General features: G+C 50.9%; 1 protein-coding gene across 1 annotated transcript in view; it reads left to right on the forward strand.

Moving 5' to 3' along the window:
• hydin (HYDIN axonemal central pair apparatus protein) overlaps nucleotides 1-20,159 on the forward strand; it is a 1,604,351-nt gene that overhangs the window by 1,103,693 nt on the left and 480,499 nt on the right. Inside the window, exons 52-53 of the mRNA XM_072518656.1 lie at nucleotides 6,480-6,639; nucleotides 7,384-7,556. Coding sequence (XP_072374757.1) covers nucleotides 6,480-6,639; nucleotides 7,384-7,556 — 333 coding nt within the window. The remainder of the gene's footprint in view (nucleotides 1-6,479; nucleotides 6,640-7,383; nucleotides 7,557-20,159) is intronic.

Below are 20,159 nucleotides of genomic sequence, written 5' to 3' on the forward strand. Positions count from 1 at the left end.
TTGTGGGGATGGGGCACCCATACTGGAAGTGTCGTTCTGCATATTTATGTGTCACAGTGAGCAATCAGTGGAGTGTGCAGCCAGAAGGCTGCCTTCCAGGCCGTGGCAATGGTGGCCCATGCGCAGCCCCCCCGGTAGCAAGCGCACCCCGACCCCATGTTGCATCTTCTGCTGGCTTCGGCTACTCCCCCCTGCCCTGGTAGATGCACCCCCAGCCAGCGGCACAACCATCAGCCCACTATTGTACCTTTGGGAATTTGGCTTACCTCCTCTTTCAATCTCAGCAGCCACGGTGCTCGGTTCACGGTTTAAATACCACAAATGAACCACGCCCATGTAACTTCCGCCTCGTGGACGCAGAGCATCGCAGGAGGCTGAAGTCTGCTGAGTTGGGCCCATTAATGATCTGCTAACAATCATTACTGTACAATTTGCCTGTCCACACCGGCGCAGCATGGAATGTGTTCACGCCGCTATCGAGTCTCCGGAACATGCCGTTCTATTGGGCGCCTGGCGCCAACGTCGATTTTCGGCTGATATGCGATTCTGTGCCCGATCATGATTTGCGATTCCGGCACTGCTGGAATCACCAATGGCGCCAATAATATTCAGTTAAAATTTATGACTGAATAACTTAGTTGTTGAAGATTGTATAAAGGAGTTAAAGGGGGAGGGAGTTAAAAGGGGAGGGTGATTTGTGATGATTATTCCTTTAAGGGCAACACAGCAGAGTAAGGGTCACCTTGCCTGGATCCCCCAATTGGGACTCAGAGTGGGGAATCACCCCAGGGGTTGGAAGCCTGTCTTGGGCAGCAGACATGTACAGGACAAGGTTCAGCCGTGCCGTCTGCTGCACTGCTGTACAATTTATCATTACAGTAAACATGCAGACATATCAAGCAATTAGGATGGCATATGACATGTTGATCTTTAATGCAAGGAGATTAGATGAGAGTAAGGAAATTTTACTGCAATGTAGAGAGTTTTTCCGAGACTGCGCCTGGAGGAAGGAAGGATATACTTGCCTGATAAGTGATACAGCAAAATTTCACTCTATTTCCTAGGCTGAAAGTGTTGTCCAATGATGAGAAGCTGACTAAATTGGCACGGTACTTTCTGGAATTTGGAACAATGAGAGGTGATCTTATGGAAACACACAACGTTCTGAAGTGGTGTGGAAGGGTGGATACGGAGAGATTGTTTTCCCTGCCTGGGGAATCAAAAGCAAGGATGCATAGTCTCAGGATAAGGGGCCATTTATTTGGGACTCACATGAGGAGAAATTTCTTTATTCAAGAAGTTGTGAATCTTTGAAATTCTCTATCACAAAGAGCTGTCGATGTTCCATTGTTAAATATTTAATGTTGAGATAGACAGATTTTTGGTTGTCTCAGGGAATCAAGAGATATGGAATGGAGACTGATGAAAAAGTGCAGTTGAAGCAGAAGATCAACACAATCATATTGAATGCCTGGACAGACACGATGGGCTGTGTGGTTTACTCCTACTCCTATTTCCTATGCTATTATGTTCTTCACAGTATGTCACACTTGAGAGTTTGCAGCTGTTGTCCCAATAATAGTAAATACGCCATATTGAGCAGTACAAACAGGAAGTTTCAATTCCTTGTTGTTGAGTTTAATTATTTCAATGGACCTGGGATAGTGCAAGCTATTCATTGTGCTTAATGTTTGAACATGCTCCAGTCACTCCTACTGGAAAGACCACATGTGGACATTGGGGAATCATAGGAGCAGGCTCAGCCATGACCCATATTGACCTCAGAGAGGGTGCAGTATTGATTACACAACATTATGAGGACAGGTTCCATGGATGATGCATGGTTTCCCCAGAGTTTTTCAAATTTGTTTATGTAATAAGAGATATGCTGCCATGGCAAACGTTTGGGGAAATTAATGAGATGGGATTGAAGACAAGTAATTCTCCAGGGCCTGATAATCAACATCCCAGAGGACTGAAGGAAGTGGCCCTAGAAATAGTAGATACATTGGTGGTCATTTTCCAAAATTCTTTGTCTCTGGAATGGTTCCTACAGATTGGAGGGCAGCTAATATTACCCCGGTATTCAAAAAGGGAGGTAGAGAGAAGACCGGGCAGATGACACTAAAGTCGGTGGAGTTGTGGACAGTGCGGAAGGATGTTACAAGTTACAGAGGGACATAGATAAGCTGCAGCGCTGTGCTGAGAGGTGGCAAATGGAGTTTAATGCAGAAAAGTGTGAGGTGATTCATTTTGGAAGGAATAACAGGAAGACAGAGTACTGGGCTAATGGTAAGATTCATGGCAGTGTGGATGAGCAGAGAGATCTCAGTGTCCATGTACATAGATCCCTGAAAGTTGCCACCCAGGTTGAGAGGGTTGTTAAGAAGGCATACGGTGTGTTAGCTTTTATTGGTAGAGGGATTGAGTTTCGGAGCCATGAGGTCATGTTGCAGATGTACAAAACTCTGGTACGGCCGCATTTGGAGCATTGCGTGCAATTCTGGTCGCCGCATTATAGGAAGGATGTGGAAGCATTGGAAAGGGTGCAGAGGAGATTTACCAGAATGTTGCCTGGTATGGAGGGAAGATCTTATGAGGAAAGGCTGAGGGACTTGAGGCTGTTTTTGTTCGAGAGAAGAAGGTTAAGAGGTGACTTAATTGAGGCATACAAGATTGAGGCAATTGAGGCATACAAAAACCAAAGGGTTGTGAATCTCTGGAATTCCTCGCCCAGTGAAGCAGTTGAGGCTCCTTCTTTAAACGTTTTTAAGAAAAAGATAGATACCTTTCTAAAGAATAAAGGGATTCGGGGATCTGGGGCGTCATTCTCTGACCCCCCGCCGGGTTGGAGAATGGCTGTTGGCCGCCGTGAATCCCGCCCCCGTCCCCGCCGAAGTCTCCGGTACCGGAGATTGGGCGGGGGCGGGAATCGGGCCGTGCCGGTTGGCGGGACCCCCCGCTCAATTCTCCGGCCCGGGTGGGCCGAAGTCCCGCCCAGAAATTGCCTGTCCCGCCGGCGTAAATCAAAGCTGGTATTTACCGGCGGGACCAGGCGGCGTGGGCGGGCTCCGGGGTCCTGGGGGGGGCGCAGGGCGATCTGGCCCCAGGGGGTGCCCCCACGGTGGCCTGGCCCGCAATCGGGGCCCACCGATCCGCGGGCGGGCCTGTGCCGTGGGGGCACTCTTTCCATTCCGCCTCCGCCACGGTCTCCACCATGGCGGAGGCAGAAGAGACTCTCCCCACTGCGCATGCGCAGGAAACTGTCAGCGGCCGCTTACGCTCCCGCGCATGCGCCGCCTTTCCACGCCAGCTGGTGGGGCAACAAACGCCATTTCTGCCAGCTGGCGGGGCGGAAATCCCTCCGTCGCCGGCCGAGCCTCTCAATGTTGGGGCTCGGCGTCCAAAGATGCGGAGCATTCCGCACCTTTGGGCTGGCGCGATGCCCGTCTGATTGGCGCCGTTTTGGGCGGCAGTCGGTGGACATCGCGCCGTTGGGTGAGAATTTCGCCCATGGTGTACGGGCCGGAGAGTGGAGCTGAGTCCACAAAGATCAGCCATGATCTCATTAAATGGCGGAGCAGGCTCGAGGGGTCAGATGGCCTACTCCTGTTCCTAGTTCTTATGTTCTTATGTTCTTATGATCAGAGGATTGGATAGGGTGGACAGTGAGAGCCTTTTTCCTCAGATGGTGATGTCTAGCACGAGGGGACATAGCTTTAAATTGAGGGGATATAGATATAAGACAGATGTCAGAGGTAGGTCCTTTACTCAGGGAGTAGTAAGGGCGTGGAATGCCCTGCCTGCAACAGTAGTGAACTCGCCAACACTAAGGGCATTCAAATGGTCATTGGATAGACATATGGATGATAAGGGAATAGTGTAGATGGGCTTTAAGTGGTTTCACAGTTCGGCGCAACATCGAGGGCCGATGGGCCTGTACTGCGCTGTAATGTTCTATGTTCTATAGACCAATGAGCCTAATGTTGGTAGTAGAGAAGTTGCTGGAGTCCATTATCAAGGATTTCATAGCACAGCATTTGGAAAGCAGTAGTATAATCAGACAAAGTCAGCATGGATTTCTGAAAGGGAAGCCATGCTTGACAAATCTACTAGAATTCTTTGAAGATGTAACAAGTAGAGTTGACTAGGGAGGATTGGTGGATGTGGTTTATTTAGACTTTCAGAAGGCTTTTGACAAGGTCTCATATAGCAGATTACTCTTTAAAGTTAAAGCGCCTGGAATTGTGGGCCGTGTCTTGAGATAGATAGAAAGCTGGTTAGCAGACAGGAAGCAAAAATTTGGAATAAATGGGTCTTCTCCCGATTGGCAGGCAGTGACCAGTGGGGCACCACAGGGATCTGTGATGGGACCCCAACTGTTCACATTATACATCAATGATTTGGATGAGGGAACTAAAGGCATTATCTCCAAATTGGCAGATGATTCAAAGTTGGGTGGGAGGGTGAGCTGTGAGGAAGATGCAGAAATGCTTCAGTGGGATTTGGACAGGCTGAGTGAGTGGGCATATGCATGGCAGATGCAGTATAACGTGGATAAATGTGAGGTTATTCACTTCGGTAGCAAAAATAGGAAGGCAGATTATTATTTGAATGGGTGTAAATTGAGAGAGGTGGACACTCAGTGAGACCTTGGTGTCCTCGTGCATCAGTTATGTGTAGATACAGCAGGCAGTAAAGAAGACAAACGTTATGTTGGCTTTCATAGTGAGAGAATTTGAATATAGGAATAGGGATGTTTTACTGCAATTGTATAGTGTATTGATGAGGATATCTGGTGTCTTTATCAGAAGAAGGATGTTTTTGCTATGGAGGGAGCGCAGCAAAGGTTTACCAGGCTGATTCCAGGGATGGAGGGACTGACATATGAGGAGAGACTAAGTCGGTTAGGATTATATTCATTGGAGTTCAGAAGAGTGAGAGAAGATCTCATAGAAACTTATAAAATTCAACAGGATTGAACAGGGTTAGATTCAGAAAGAATGTTCCCAATGATGGGGGAGTCCAGAACTAAGGATCATAATTTGAGGATAAGGGGTAAACCTTTTCGGACTGAGGTGATGAGAATCTGTGTACCATAAAAGTAGTTGAGGCCAAAACGTTGTGTAATTTCAAGTAGGAGTTAGATATAGCTCTTGGGACTAAAGGGATCACAAGATATGGGGGGAAGGCTGGATCAGGATACTGAACTTGATGATCAGTCATGGTATTAATCAATGGCAGAGCAGGCTCGAAGGGCCGAATGGCCTCCTCCAGCTTCTATTTTCTGTGTACGTTTCTATGTTTATTGCCCCATCCGTAATTGCCATTGAGAAGGTGGTGGTGAGCTGCCTTCTTGATGTGCAGTCGTCCATGTGGTGTATATTGGGGTGGGAGCTTCCAGGTTGCAGGTTTGGATGGTGCTGTCAAAGGAGCCTTGTGGAGTTGCTGCAGTTGTGGTACTGCCTTGAAGATGTACTGTGCATCCGCGGTGATGAGAGTGAATATTTTAGGTGACGGATGAGGCTGCTTTTGTCCTGGATGGTGTTGAGCTTCTTGGCACTGCACTCATTCAAGCAAACGGAAAGGAGTCCATCACACTCCTGACTTGTGCCTTTTAAATGGTGGACATATATTTGTGGAGTTGAGTTAGTCACTGCAAAATCCCAAGCATCTGACCTGCGCCTGTAACTGCAGTACTCATATGACTGTCCAGATTAAGGGGTGATCTAACTGAGGTGTTTAAGATGATTAAAGGATTTGATAGGGTGCCAAAACTATTTTCTGGGTACTGAGTGTAGGACAAGGAGGCGGAACGTTAAAATGTGAGTTATTTTGTTCAGCAATGATGTCAGGAAGAATTTCTTCACACAAAGGCAAGTGGAAATCTGGACCACATTTCCAGTTGTAGAGACTGGAATAATTGAAAATTTCAAAAACGGGTTTGATATTTTTGTTAGGCCAGAGTTTTAAGGGTTACAGAGAGGGTAAGTGGATGGAGTTTTTTTTTAAATTTAGAGTACCCATTTCTTTTTTTCCAATTGGGGCAATTTAGCGTTGCCAATTCACCTACCTTGCACATCTTTGGGTTGTGGGGGTTAGACCCATGCAGAAAAGGGGAGAATGTGCAAACCCCATGCAGACAGTGACCCGGGGCCGGGATCGAATCCGGGTCCTCAGCGCCGTGAGGCAGCAGTGCTAACCACTGTGCCACGTAAGTGGATGGAGTTGATGCAGATCAACTATGATTTAATTGAATGGCAGGACAGACAATTTTTGCAAGATGCCATATGTGGTTGAGCAGCCTGACGACACTTGATGCCTAAACTCACATAAAGAATACCACTGAAGGTACACACACCTGTGGAATCTGCCCCCCTGAAGCTTTAGGGGAGGAGAATATAAAGCAGGGAAAAAAATTACTCAACGAACCGAATGTTGCCAAAATTGTTCTAACACTGTCATGTTTCTGATTTCAGGTACAAGGAGGGTCAATACCCAGGAAACAGGGAAATTATCAGAATAGTCAATACTTCACCCATGGTGGCTGACGTTTCCTTTTGTTATCAGAACGATGTAAAAGCTGCCACCTACCTTGTGGATCCACCCACTATGACTCTTGAACCCTATCAGAAAAAGGTACACATATCCACAACACATTGTCAACAATCATCAATGTGATATCACACACAACCATTCAAACAGGAGCAGAGGAATCGCCAAATATTTCAAATCACAATGAGGGTTCTCACTGCATTCTCAATGTGCTTGCATCAAAAAGCTGAGAAATTTTGGAACTGATTTTTCTTTTGCAGGAAGTTGCATTCAATGGTGTAATTCTTATTTTTATTATTTCATGGGAAGTGTGTGCCCATTATTAATTGCCCTTGGGCAGGTGGTGGTGAACTGCCTTCTTGAACCAAAGTGCTGTTTGGGAGCCATTCCAATTTTGTGACCCAGTGACAGTGAAGGAACGGCTATATAGTTTCAGGTCAGGATGTTGTGTGACCCTGAGGGGACACCTGTCCATCCACATGTTAAGTGTTGAAGAAGCAGTGGGGATTTGTTGCAGTGATGGTGAGGGCTCTGTGATGCAGAGCAAAGCTAACAGCATAGGTTCAATTCCCGTATCGGCTGAGATTATTCATGAAGTCCCTGTCTTCTCAGCCTTGCCCCTTAACTGATCCTCAGGTGGTGATCCTCAGGTTAAACCACTGCCAGTCAGCTCGCCCCCTCAAAAGGGAACACAGCCTATGGTCATCTCGGACTATGGCACCTTTATTCTGTAGCGTTTGGCTTATGAGCATTCTTTCTGGACATTAGGCATTGGTGGATTTGATCTCTGTGGTAAGGATTCTTAACCTTACAAATTGTTCCTTCCAGGACCTCTCAATATGGGCCTACCCGACTACTTCAGGGAAATTTGATGACTATCTCATTTGTTGTATACGAGAGAATCCTGAGCCAGTCTTCTTTAAAATATGCTGTTATGGAGTACGTGCAGAGATTGAACTCGATCGTAAACAGCTGCACTTTGACAAAATGATCCTTCACAGGTCAGTCAAAACTATATAATGGATGTGGAAACAATGGGCTGGATTCTCCAGTTCCCCACATCCAAGAAATGGATGTTTAAACAATGTACCTTTAAGAAATGGAGCTGATCATATTACTGAAGTAATGTCAGAGGGTGGGGGAAGCTGAGCTCACTTCTGCTTTTTGAGTTTCAGTTTGAGAAGGCAGCTGGGAGTGTCTGTGTGTTCTGCTGTGAGATGCAGGAAGAAACACAGAGCTGGTCTGTTGATTTCTGCAATCCAAAGACTATAAATATATTGAATGTAACCTAATGTACTCCTATTTTTGAAGGTTTGAAGTCTTTTGGATGTTTAAAGGAACAGTTTGAAGGATTATTTAGTGTTGTAGTCTTTTGGGGTTATCTTTGAAGTAATGGGTGTTAAGATATTCAATGTTTGCTTTAAAAGGGTTAACTTGAGTTCATAGAATAAACAATCTTTTGTTTTAAAAACCACATGTCCATTTCTGCTGCATCACACCTGGAGAGTACGCCGTGTGCTTCCCACACCACAATCTATTAAAAGTTGTGGGTCGGTTGAACTCCATGAAACACTTTGGGATTCTGTAAACCCGGACCCATAACAATGGGGTTTCATGTTGAAGCCACCCCGCACAACTGGGAAACCTTCAAATGAGGGTGCGCAGTCAGCGGGAAGTGTGAATCACAGCGGCTGTAAAATTTCGGCCTTTCTGTCAGACAGATATATTAGCATGAATTTTCAACTTTGAGGCACGTAGCAAGAGTCAGGCAAATCCCCAGCTTGGCTTGCCAGCCTCGGGAGAAAGTACCCACAAAGGCAGGACTTTCATTCTTGGATGCAGGCTGGCAAATGTCTGCAAACAGCCACAGGGGTTGCCTGGGGCCGGGTTAGCTGCTTGAAAGACCCATCGCAATGCAGTGGGACATCCTGATTAAAGTGAAAACACAAAAGCTCTCCATCCCTCACCTGACACAGTCCTTCACCCTCCAAGCACCTCCCAGTTCCCCCATTACTTGTGATGAAACACCTGCATCCTGAGTGAAAACGTTGCTTGATTGACAACTCTTGCTCTCTTTTGGCAAATCCACAATGTTTATTTACCCTCCCACACCCAGCACCCTCCCACACCCAACACCCTCACACACCCTGCACCCTCCACACCCTGCACTCTCCCACACTGTGCACACCCTGCACCCACCTACACTGTGCACCCTCCCAGACCCTGCACCCTCCCACAACCTACACCCTCACACACCCTGCATCCTCCACACCCTGCACTCTCCTACACTGTGCACACTCTGCACCCACCCACACTCTGCAGCCTCCCACAATGTGCACACTGCCACACTGTGCATACTCTGCAGCCTCCCACACTGTGCACCCTCACTCACCATGCACCTTCCCACATCTGCACCATTGCACACCGCACACCCTCCCACACCCTCCAACACCCCATACCCTGCAATCCTCCCATATCCTGCACCCTCCAACACCCCACACCCTGTGCTCTCCCACACCCTACAATCCTCCCATACCCTGCACCCTCATACACTGCCTGCACTCTCCCGCACCCTGCACCCTCCCACACCCTCCACGCACCCACACCCTGCACCCTCCCACACCCTGCACCCTCCCACACCCTGCACCCTCCCACACCCTGCACGCTCCCACACACTGCACCCTCCCACACCCTGCACTCTCCCGCACCCTGCATCCTCCACACCCTGCACTCTCTCACACCCTGCATCCTCCCACACCCTGCACTCTCCCGCACCCTGCATCCTCCACACCCTCCACTCTCCCACACCCTGCACCCTCCCACATCCTGCACTCTCCCGCACCCTGCATCTTCCACACTATGCACTCTCCCACACCCTGCATCCTCCCACAACCTACACCCTCACACACCCTGCATCCTCCACACCCTGCACTCTCCCACACTGTGCACACTCTGCACCCACCCACACTCTGCAGCCTCCCACAATGTGCACACTGCCACACTGTGCATACTCTGCAGCCTCCCACACTGTGCACCCTCCCTCACCATGCACCTTCCCACATCTGCACCATTGCACACCGCACACCCTCCCACACCCTGCGTCCTCCCAAACCCTGCAATCCTCCCATACCCTGCACCCTCAAACACCCCACACCCTGCGCTCTCCCACACCCTACAATCCTCCCATACCCTGCACCCTCCCACATCCTGCACTCTCCCACATCCTGCATCCTCCACACCCTGCACCCTCCCACACCTTGCACCCTCCCACACCCTGCACTCTCCCACACTCTGCACCCTCCCACACCCTAAACCCTCCCACACCCTGTCCTCTCCCACACCCTGCACCCTCCCACACCCTGCACCCTCCCACACCCTGCACTCACCCACACCCTGCACCCTCCCACACCCTGCACCCTCCCACCCTGCACCCTCCCACACCCTGCACCCTCCCACACCCTGCACTCTCCCACACCCTGCACCCTCCCACACCCTGCACTCTCCCACACCCTGCACCCTCCCACACCCTGCACCCTCCCACACCCTGCACCCTCCCACACCCTGCACCCTCCCACACCCTGCACTCTCCCACACCCTGCACTCTCCCACACCCTGCACTCTCCCACAACCTGCACTCTCCCACACCCTGCACTCTCCCACACCCTGCACCCTCCCATACCATGCACCCTCCCACACCCTGCACCCCCCACACCGTGCACTCTCCCACACCCTGCACCCTCCCACTCCCTGCACTCTCCCACACGCTGCGCTCTCCCACACCCTGCACTCTCCCACACCGTGCACTCTCCCACACCCTGCACTCTCCCACACCCTGCACCCTCCCACTCCCTGCACCCTCCCACTCCCTGCACCCTCCCACACCCTGCACTCTCCCACACCCTGCACCCTCCCACACCCTGCACTCTCCCACACCCTGCACCCGCCCACACCCTGCACCCTCCCACACCCTGCACCCTCCCACACCCTGCATTCTCCCACACCCTGCACTCTCCCACACCCTGCACTCTCCCATACCCTGCACCCTCGCACACCATGCACTCTCCCACACCCTGCACCCCCCACACCCTGCACTCTCCCACATGCTGCGCTCATCAATTCAGCACTGACCCAGGGTGGCACGGTGGCGCAGTGGTTAGCACTGCTGCCTATATCGCTGAGGACCCGGATTCGATCCCGACCCGCGTCACTGTTTGTGTGAAATTTGCACATTGATGCTCTATCAATTACAACGAGACGAGAGTAGAGTGTAATCGAGACTTTATTAAGCAGAGATGTGTAGCCTCCTGCAGCTGCTGCCGAAATGGCTGCAGCTCAGTGAGCACACACATTTATACTCCGCCTACTGGGTGGAGACAGCAGGCAGGGATCTAACCCCGTACCTATAGTACAGGAGCCTTACCGTATTACATCTCGTATGTGATGTATACAGCAGTGGTGACTACCACATTCACCCCCTGTTAAAGAAGAGTCCAGTGGGGGTGGTGGAAAACTATTTACATACATTTTAAGGTTAACATTTTGGGGAAAGTTCACAAATTCAGCCGATCGGGTGCCTTGATCCTCCGTTGTGAGCGCCGCAGTCCCGGTGACGATGCAGGCATCGGCTCGGTCGCCGGTGACTCCGGGAGTGTGTAGACATCATCTTCATCCCCGGGTGGGACCAAGGGGTGGACGGATCATCCTGGAGCGGGGGCTTTGGTGAGGTGCGCTGGGGGGAGGAAGGATGGCGCCGGGGCAGGGGGGGGAGAGGTGGGGACCCAGCTGGTGACAGGTCCCTGAGGGAGACTGTGTTTTGGCGACCGTCGGTGTACGCCACGTAGGCGTACTGCTGGTTTGCATGGAGTAGCTGTACCCTCTCGACCAACGGGTCCGCCTTGTGGAGCCGCACGTGCTTGCGGAGGAGGACGGGTCCTGGAGTTGCCAGCCACGTTGGGAGCGAAACCCCGGAGGTGAACTTCCTGGGGAAGGCAAGGAGACGTTCATGGGGGGTTGCATTAGTCGCCGTGCATAGTAGCGATCCGATGGAGTGAAGGGTGTCGGGGCGGACCTCCTGCCAGCGGGAGACCGGGAGATTTTTGGATCGTAGGGCCAGCTGGAAGGCCTTCCAGACCGTCCCATTCTCCCGCTCCACTTGCCCATTTCCCCGGGGGTTGTAGCTGGTCGTCCTGCTCGAGGCGATGACCTTGCTGAGCAGGTCCTGACGCAGCACATCACTCATAGAGGAGGTTTCCCTGGTCGCTGTGGATGTAGGCGGGGAAACTAGCGACCGGGGAAACCTCCTCTATGAGTGATGGGCTGCATCAGGACCTGCTCAGCAAGGGCATCGGCGGTAGGCGAAGATGGTGTTGAGTGCTTAGATGGAGGTGGCAGACGTCATATCGGGGCATGGGACGGCGAAGGGGAATCTGGAGTATTCGTCGACCACGTTAAGGAAGTACGTGTTTCGGTCGGTGGAAGGGAAGGGCCCTTTGAAATCCATGCTGAGACGTTCGAAGGGGCGGGAGGCCTTCACTATGTGTGCGCGGTCTGGCCGGTAGAAGTGTGGTTTGCACTCTGCGCAGACCTGGCATTCTCTGGTGATAGCCCTGACCTCTGCAATGGAGTAAGGCAGATTGCGGGTCTTTATGAAGTGAAGGAACCGGGTGACCCCTGGGTGACAGAGAGCGTTGTACAGGGTCCGGAGTCGGTCCACTTGTACGCTGGCACATGTATCTCGGGAAAGGGCATCGAGGGGCTCGTTGAGCTTACCGGAGCGATACAAAATTTCGTAATTGTAGGTGGAGAGCTCGATCCTCCACCTCAAGATTTTATCATTTTTGATCTTGCTGTGTGTTATTGAACATGAAGGCAACCGATCATTGGTCAGTGAGGAGAGTGAATCTCCTGCCGGCCAGGTAATGCCTCCAATACCGCACAGCTTCTACGATGGCTTGGGCCTTCTTCTCGACGGAGGAATGCCGAATTTCGGAGGCATGGAGGGTGCGTGAAAAGAATGCCACGGGCCTGCCTGCCTGGTTGAGGGTGGCGGCCACAGCGACGTCTAATGCATCGCTCTCGACTTGGAAGGGGAGCGTCTCGTCGACCGCGTGCATCGTGGCCTTGGCGATGCCGGCCTTGATACAGTTGAAGGCCTGGTGAGCCTCAGCCGCCAGGGGGAAAACGGTGGAGGGAATGAATGGGCAGGCCTTGTCCGCATAGTTAGGGACCCACAGGGCGAGAAGAACCCCGGGCATCGTTTGAGGGCCTTGGGGCAGTGGAGGTGGGGGAGTTCGATGAGGGGGCGCATGCGATCGGGGTCGGACCCCAGGACTCCATTTTGCACCACATAGCCGAGGATGGCTAATCGGTTCGTGCTGAACACCCACTTCTCCTTGTTGTACGTTAGGTTGAGGAGTTTGGCGGTGTGGAAGAATTTGGAAAGGTTAGCGTTGTGGTCCTGCTGGTCGTGACCGCTGATGGTGACGTTATCCAGGTACGGGAAGGTGGCCCGCAGTCCGTACCGGTCAACCATTTGGTCTCCCATTGGAAGACCGAGACCCCATTAGTGAGGCCGAAGGGAACCCTAAGGAAGTGGTAAAGGCGGCCGTCCGCCTTGCGAATGGGGAGCTGGTGGTAGGCAGATTTCCAGGTCGACTTTCGAGAAGACCCGGAACTGTGCAATCTGATTGACCATATCAGATATGCGTGGGAGGGGTACGCGTTGAGCTGCATGTACCGATTGATGATCTGACTACAGTCAACGACCATCCTGTTTTTCTCCCCAGTTTTTACAACTACCACTTGGGCTCTCCAGGGGCTGTTGCTGACCTCGATAATACCTTTCCGCAGCAGCCGTTGGACCTCGGACCTGATGAAGGTCCTGTCCTGGGCACTGTACCGTCTGCTCCTGGTTGCGATGGGTTTGCAATCCAGGGTGAGGTTTGCAAACAGAGAAGGCAGGTCGACCTTAAGGGTCGTGAGACCGCATACAGTAAGAGGTGGTTGGGGGCCGCCGAATTTCAGGGTTAGACTTTGGAGGTTGCACTGGAAGTCCAGGCCGAGTAGCAAGGCAGCGCAGAGGTTGGGGAGGACGTAGAGCTGGAAGTCACTGAACTCTACGCCCTGGATGGTGAGGGTGGCGGTGCAGTACCCCTGGATCTCCACGGGGTGGGATCCGGAGGCAAGGGGGATTCTCTGGTTAATGGGGTGTACCCCGAGTGAGCAGCGCCTTCCCGTATCGGGGTGGATGAAGCTCTCTGTGCTCCCGGAATCAAGAAGGCATGATGTCTTGTGCCCATCGACCTTTACCGTCGTCGACGCGGTTGCGAGGTTATGCGGCCAGGACTGGAATATCGTATGGAGGCGAGCTGTTGCTGGTGTTGGAAGGCCCCAGGTTGGTCGGCAGGCGATGAGTGGCCCGATGAGGTGCTTAAGGAGCAGGGGCCCTGAGGCGGGGTAGATGGCGGCGCGCATGTGGCGTTAAAGATGGTGGCGCCCACGAGCCGCACGAGGCCTGATGGGGGGAAGATGGCGGCGCCCATGAGCCGCACGTGGGTTGCGGGGGCGAAAATGGCGTTGCTCATGGCTCGCACGTGGGGGTTGCAGGAACAATGGGCCTGGTTACAGCGGCAATCGAGCGGGCCTGGCACACAGCACCGGAATGTCCTTTCTCCCCTCAGGCCTTGCAGAGTGCACTCCGTGCCGGGCAGCGCTGCCAGGGGTGCTTTGTCTGTCTGCAGAAGTAGCACTAGGGTCCCCCGTGGTTGGCTGGCAGCCACGCGGCACAGGCTTGGGGTTGGCTGGGGGCTGTCGCTGGTGGGGTCCATGATGGGGTGTTCGCTGGTGGGGTCCACGATGTCCAGGAGGGTGGCTCCATGCGGTTGGGGGCGTACGCTTGTACATTACGGGAGACGACCGTTAATGAGATCGCGAGTTTCTTGGTCACCGCGAGGTCAAAGGTAGCCCCTTTTAAGAGGCGCTGGCGGATGTATGCCAACCCTATGCCCGCAACGAAAGCGTCCCTAATTAGGAGTTTGGAATGTTCAACGGCCGACAATGAGAGGCAATCGCAGTCCCTCGCCAGGGCATGCAGGGCACGCCAGAAATCTTCCACAGACTCACCGGTGAGTTGATGCCGCGTGGACAGGAGATGCCTGGCGTAGAGCTTGTTGGTCTGCTGAGTGTAGTTCTCTTTCAGTAGCGCCATGGCCCCAGCGTAGGTAGGCTCGTCCCGGATGAGGGGAAAGATATCGGAACTCAGCTGCGTGTACAGGATCTGGGGCTTCTGTACCTCTGAGGGTGGTTCAGTCGCAGATCCGATGTAGGCTTCAAAGCAAGCTAGCCAATGTGCGAAGGCCGACTTTACGTTGTCTGCTTGAGGGTGCAGTTGCAGGTGATCCGGCTTGATGCGGAGGTCCATCGTGGTAAAATCTCTGCTTAATAAATTGATCCACTATCAATTACGACGAGACGAGAGTAGAGTGTAATCGAGGCCTTATTAAGCAGAGATGTGTGGCCTCCTGCAGCTGCTGCCGAAATGGCTGCAGCTCGGTGAGCACACACATTTATAATCCGCCTACTGGGCGGAGCCAGCAGGCAGGGATCTACCCCCATACCTGTAGTACAGGAGCCTTACCATATTACATCTCGTATGTGATATGTACTACAGTGGTGACTGCCACACACATTCTCACCGTGTCAGCGTGGATTTCACCCCCACAACCCAAAGATGTGCAGGCCAAAGATTGGATTGGCCATGCTAAATTGCCCAAAAAAAAGAATTGGGTACTCTAAAATTTTTTAAAAAAAAGTCTGCACTGACCCTCATCGTGATCGTGATGGACCTCAGACCTGATGAAGGTCCTGTCCTGGACCAAAGAAGCACCCCACCCCTATCCCCTAACCCCCACCTGATCTTTTTGGACACGAAGGGGCAAATTACCAATGATTGGATATGGTGTGATTTACGAAAGTCCGTCGGGACTCTGCGCGTAATGACCCCAACAATTTTGTAACATAGCTGCAGGAAATAGTGTCCAAGGCAGGCTGCTTGAGGGGAGATGGTGGCGTAGTCAGGGGAGGCAGTGGCGCAGTGGTATTGTCGCTGGACTAGTAGTCCAGAGACCCAGGATAATAGCCTGGGGACCTGGGTTCGAATCTCATGTCAGGTGAGAATTTAAACTTCATCAAATATCTGTAATTAAAAGTATAATGATGACCATGAAACCATTGTTGATTGTCTTAAAATCACATCTGGTTCACTAATGCTTATCAGGGAAGGAAATCTGTCATCCTCACCTGGTCACATCCTTACATGTGACTCCTGACCCACAGCAATGTGGTTGACTCTTTAATGCCCTTTGAAATGGCCTAGCAAGCCACTCAGTTGTAATCAACCACTACCAAAACATAAAAAGGAATGAAACCGGACGGACCACCCGGCATTGACCCAGGCACCGAAAACGACAATGGCAAACCCAGCCCTGTCGACCTTGCAATGTCCTCCTTATTAACATCTGTGGGGCTTGTGTCAAAATTGGGAGAGCTATCTCACAGACTAGTTTGCAACAGCCTGACAGAGTCATACTCACAGAATCATACCTTACAATGTCCCAGGCAGCACTATCACAATTCCTGGGTATGTCCTGTCTCATCGACAAGACAGACCCAGCAGAGGTGGCAGCACAGCGCCATACTGTCAAGAGGGAGTTGCCCTGGGAGTCCTCAACATCGATGCACTGACAATCCCAGACAGGAAATATTGTTTTATGAACCAACACGGGATTTTCTATCATGGTGGCACAGTGGTAATGTAACAGGGCTAATGGAATCCCGACAGTGCAGAAGGAGGCCATTCGGCCCATTGTGTCTACACCGGTCCTCCAAAAGAGCACTCTATCCAGGTTCACTCTCTGCCCATCACACCCTATCGCTGTAGGCCTAATATGCACATCCCTGAACATTTCCAGCTCCTTCAATCCTGCAAACCGACCCCTAAGAAACAAATCTTTTAGTGTCCTAATCCCCTTCTCCTCCCATTTCTGAAAATTTCAATCCCACTTCACTGCCTCAAATCTGTGGTTCCCCCGAATCGACATTTCCCTTGACTCTGCCCCCAACCCGAACTTTTGGCGAAACTGCCTCCAAATTGTCAACGAAGCTATTATTACCGGACTCACTGAGTATTTCCCCGGGGACATCGGGAGCAGCGCTGTTGCTAGTGCCTTCAGCCCTGACCCCCTGCACAAACTCTCCTCCATTCTGACCCACTGGGAATCAACCCCTCTGACCCAGCTCCTCAACTTCTCCACATTCGCCGCCCAGTAATAATACATCAGGTTCGGATGACCCAAACACCCTGCCTGCCTTCTCCTCTGTCGTAGCACCTTTCTAACTCTGGCCACCTTCCCTCCCCATATGAACAAAGTAATCATTCCTTCAATCTCTCTGAAAAATGCCTTTGGCAGGAAAATCGGCATGCATTGGAAAATAAACAGAAATCGCAGCAACACGTTCATTTTAACCGCCTGTACCTAACCCGCCAGTGACAGAGGGAGACCATCCCACCTTGCCAGATCAGCTTGCACTCTCCCCACCAAACTAGAAATGTTGTACCTGGGGAGCTCCCCCCCCCACTCCCAGGCAACCTGCACCCCCAGGTATCTAAAGTGAGTCCCTGCCCCACAGAATGGCAGTGCCCCCACCCCTGGCCGAGACACCACAAAATATTCACTCGTCTCGATTTAGTTCGTACCCCGAGAAAGACCCAAACACCCGAAGCAGCTCCAATATTCCCCCTGTCGACACACTCGGTTCCGACACGTATAACAGCCAGTCATCGGCATATAAGGACTCCCTATGCTGTGCCCCCCCACCCCGCACTATTCCTTTCCATACCCCCGAACTTCTTAATGCGATGGCCAACGGCTCAATCGCGAGTGCAAACTGCAAGGGGGTCATAGGACATCCCTGCCTAGTCCCACGGTGGAGAGAAAAGTATCTCGAGCTGATGTTGTTTGTGCGGAACTCGTCCTTGGCTCCTTATATAGTAGCTTTACCCAGTTCACAAACCGCTCCAGAACTGCCATCAAGTACCCCCATTCTACCCGGTCAAAGCCTTCTCAGCGTCCAATGCCACAACCACCTCTGTTTCCTTCCCCTCCGCCGGTCCATAACCATGTTCAATACCCTTCTAATGTTTGAAAAGAGCTGCCTCCCTCTCACGAACCTCGTCTGATCTTCACCTATCACCTTCGGGAGGCACTCCTCCAGACTACCCACCAGTACCTTTGCCAATACTTTTGCGTCCACGTTTAAAAGTGATATGGGCCTATACGACCCACACTCCGTCAGGTCCTCATCTTTTTTTAGCAACAGGGAAATCGATGCCTGCCCCAAAGTTTGTGGCAACATCCCCTTCCCTTTCACCTCTTCAAACATCCCCACCATCAGGGTTGCCAGCTTATCCTTGAATTTTTATATTATTCCACCAGAAACCCATCCGGCCCTGCCACCTTTCCTGACTGCATCCTCCCAATCGCATCCTTTATCTCCTGCTCCACTATTGCTCCTTCTAATGTAGCCCTGTCCCCCTCCCCTAGCCGCGGGTACTCCAACACATCTAGAAATTCCTGCATCTCCCATTCTCCCCCAGGTGGCTCTGACCTGTACACCCTCTCATAGAATTCCTCAAAGACCTTGTTAATCAGATCCGGAGCCACCACCAACTTCCCTGCCTTTCTCTGCAATTACCCTTACCGCTGCCTCCCTCTGAAGCTGACCTGCTAACATACTAATAACACACCATGCTCGTAAACTGCACCCCTTGCTTGCCTCAATTGGCGCACCGCCTTCCTGGTAGGTCAAAGCTAGACTGTAGTTCCTTCCTCTTTTCCAACTTCGCTGGGTCCCCATCTTCTGCATAACTCCTATCTACCTCCAACGTCTCATCTATTACCCTCTGCCACTCCAACCTCGCCTCTTTGTCATCCTGGCCTTAAACAAGATCACCTCACACCTCACCACTGCCTTTAGAGCCACCCAGACAACTGCATCGATCCCTTCCCCACCCCTTGCTCACCTCGGAGGCCCATCAAAACCTGCTAACCAGGCTCCAATGTCCGCAACCCTCCTCTCACCTCACCTCTGTTCACTAGCCAACTTTAGTTAGCCAGTGCAGGTGGCCCCCCACCCCAAGGCATACCGTCCCCTCCTACCCAGTCCTAGAGAAAAAAAACAACAATCCAACCCATACAATTCACTAAAATAAGATATAATCATTGCAACACAGAATGCCAATCAACCCAACCCATAACTTGAACTCTGTAACAATATGAAGTGAAGTAAATTACAATACATGTTGTCATGTGAGAGTACCTTTAAGAAATGGGTGTTTATAAATGGGTGTATATAAATATCTGCAGTGTGAGTACCTTTAAGAAATGGGTGTTTACTACTGCAGTGATGTCAGAGAGTGGGTGGAGCTGGGCTGTCCTGTCAGCTTTTTACTTTTGTTTTAGGCTGTTTGCTGCAGGGTGTGTTTTAGTTTTGTTTTCAGTGTTGGAGCTGAAGCCAGACCAAGCAGGTGTACTGCTGTCTCTCCGCCATCAAAAGACTATCTCTTGATTATTTGGTGAATTATGAATGTTTTCAGTAGTGACTTTAACCTGACGTGCTTCTGATAAAGTTTTGTTTTTAAGTCGTATGGATGTCAAAAGGAAAGCTTAAAGTATTACTTTGTGTTGTATTCTTTGGGGGTTGTATTTGAATTAATGGTTTCTAAGGTGTTCACTGTATGTTTTAAAAAGGTTAACTTGAGTTCATAGAATTAACATTGTTTTGCTTTAAAAAATACGTTTCCATTTCTGCTGTACCACACCTGTAGAGTGGGCCGTGTGCTCCCCATACCACGATCTAGTAAAAGTTGTGGGTCAAGTGAACTCCATGAGACACTTTGGGGTTCTCGAAACCCTGGCTCATAACAAATTGGGGGCTCGAGGGGGATAAAAGTCTATCTATTGATTGGCTTAGTGAACTGAAAGACAGTGAGGGGTGAGCATATTGTGGTTGCTTTTCAGGTGTGGCATTTTAGTTTAAGTAGAGAGTGTGTTGTGGACAATGGCTCTTTCAGAGGCTCAGAAGTTTTTGGGGGTGGCGACGGTCACACACAGTACCTTACAGACAGAGACTAAAAGCAGACTGTTAGATTTGGCAAAAACATTGCAGTTAACATTAGCTGACAAAATGCAGAAAGGTGAGGTAATTATGGTGGTGGCTAAGCATTTATAGTTGCCTGAGATACAGTTTGCCTCATTGGAAATGGCAAAAATTCAGTTGCAAATTAAACAAATGGAACATGAGAAAGAATTAAAGCAGCTTGAATACAAAAGAGAGAGAGGAAAAAGAAAGAGAGAGAAAGAGATAGAGAGGGAAAAGAAAGAGAAAGAGGGAGAGAGGAAAAAGAAAGTGAGAGAGAGGAAAAAGAAAAGGAGAGTCAAGAAAGGGGAAAAGAAAAAATAGCCCTAGCAGAACAAAAAGAAAGAGATAGGGAGATACAGATCAGGGAAAAAGATAAAGAGAGAGAGTTTGAACTTCAGAAAATGGCC

Source organism: Scyliorhinus torazame, chromosome 10, assembly GCF_047496885.1.
Source record: "Scyliorhinus torazame isolate Kashiwa2021f chromosome 10, sScyTor2.1, whole genome shotgun sequence".
NCBI classification, from domain to species: domain Eukaryota; kingdom Metazoa; phylum Chordata; class Chondrichthyes; order Carcharhiniformes; family Scyliorhinidae; genus Scyliorhinus; species Scyliorhinus torazame.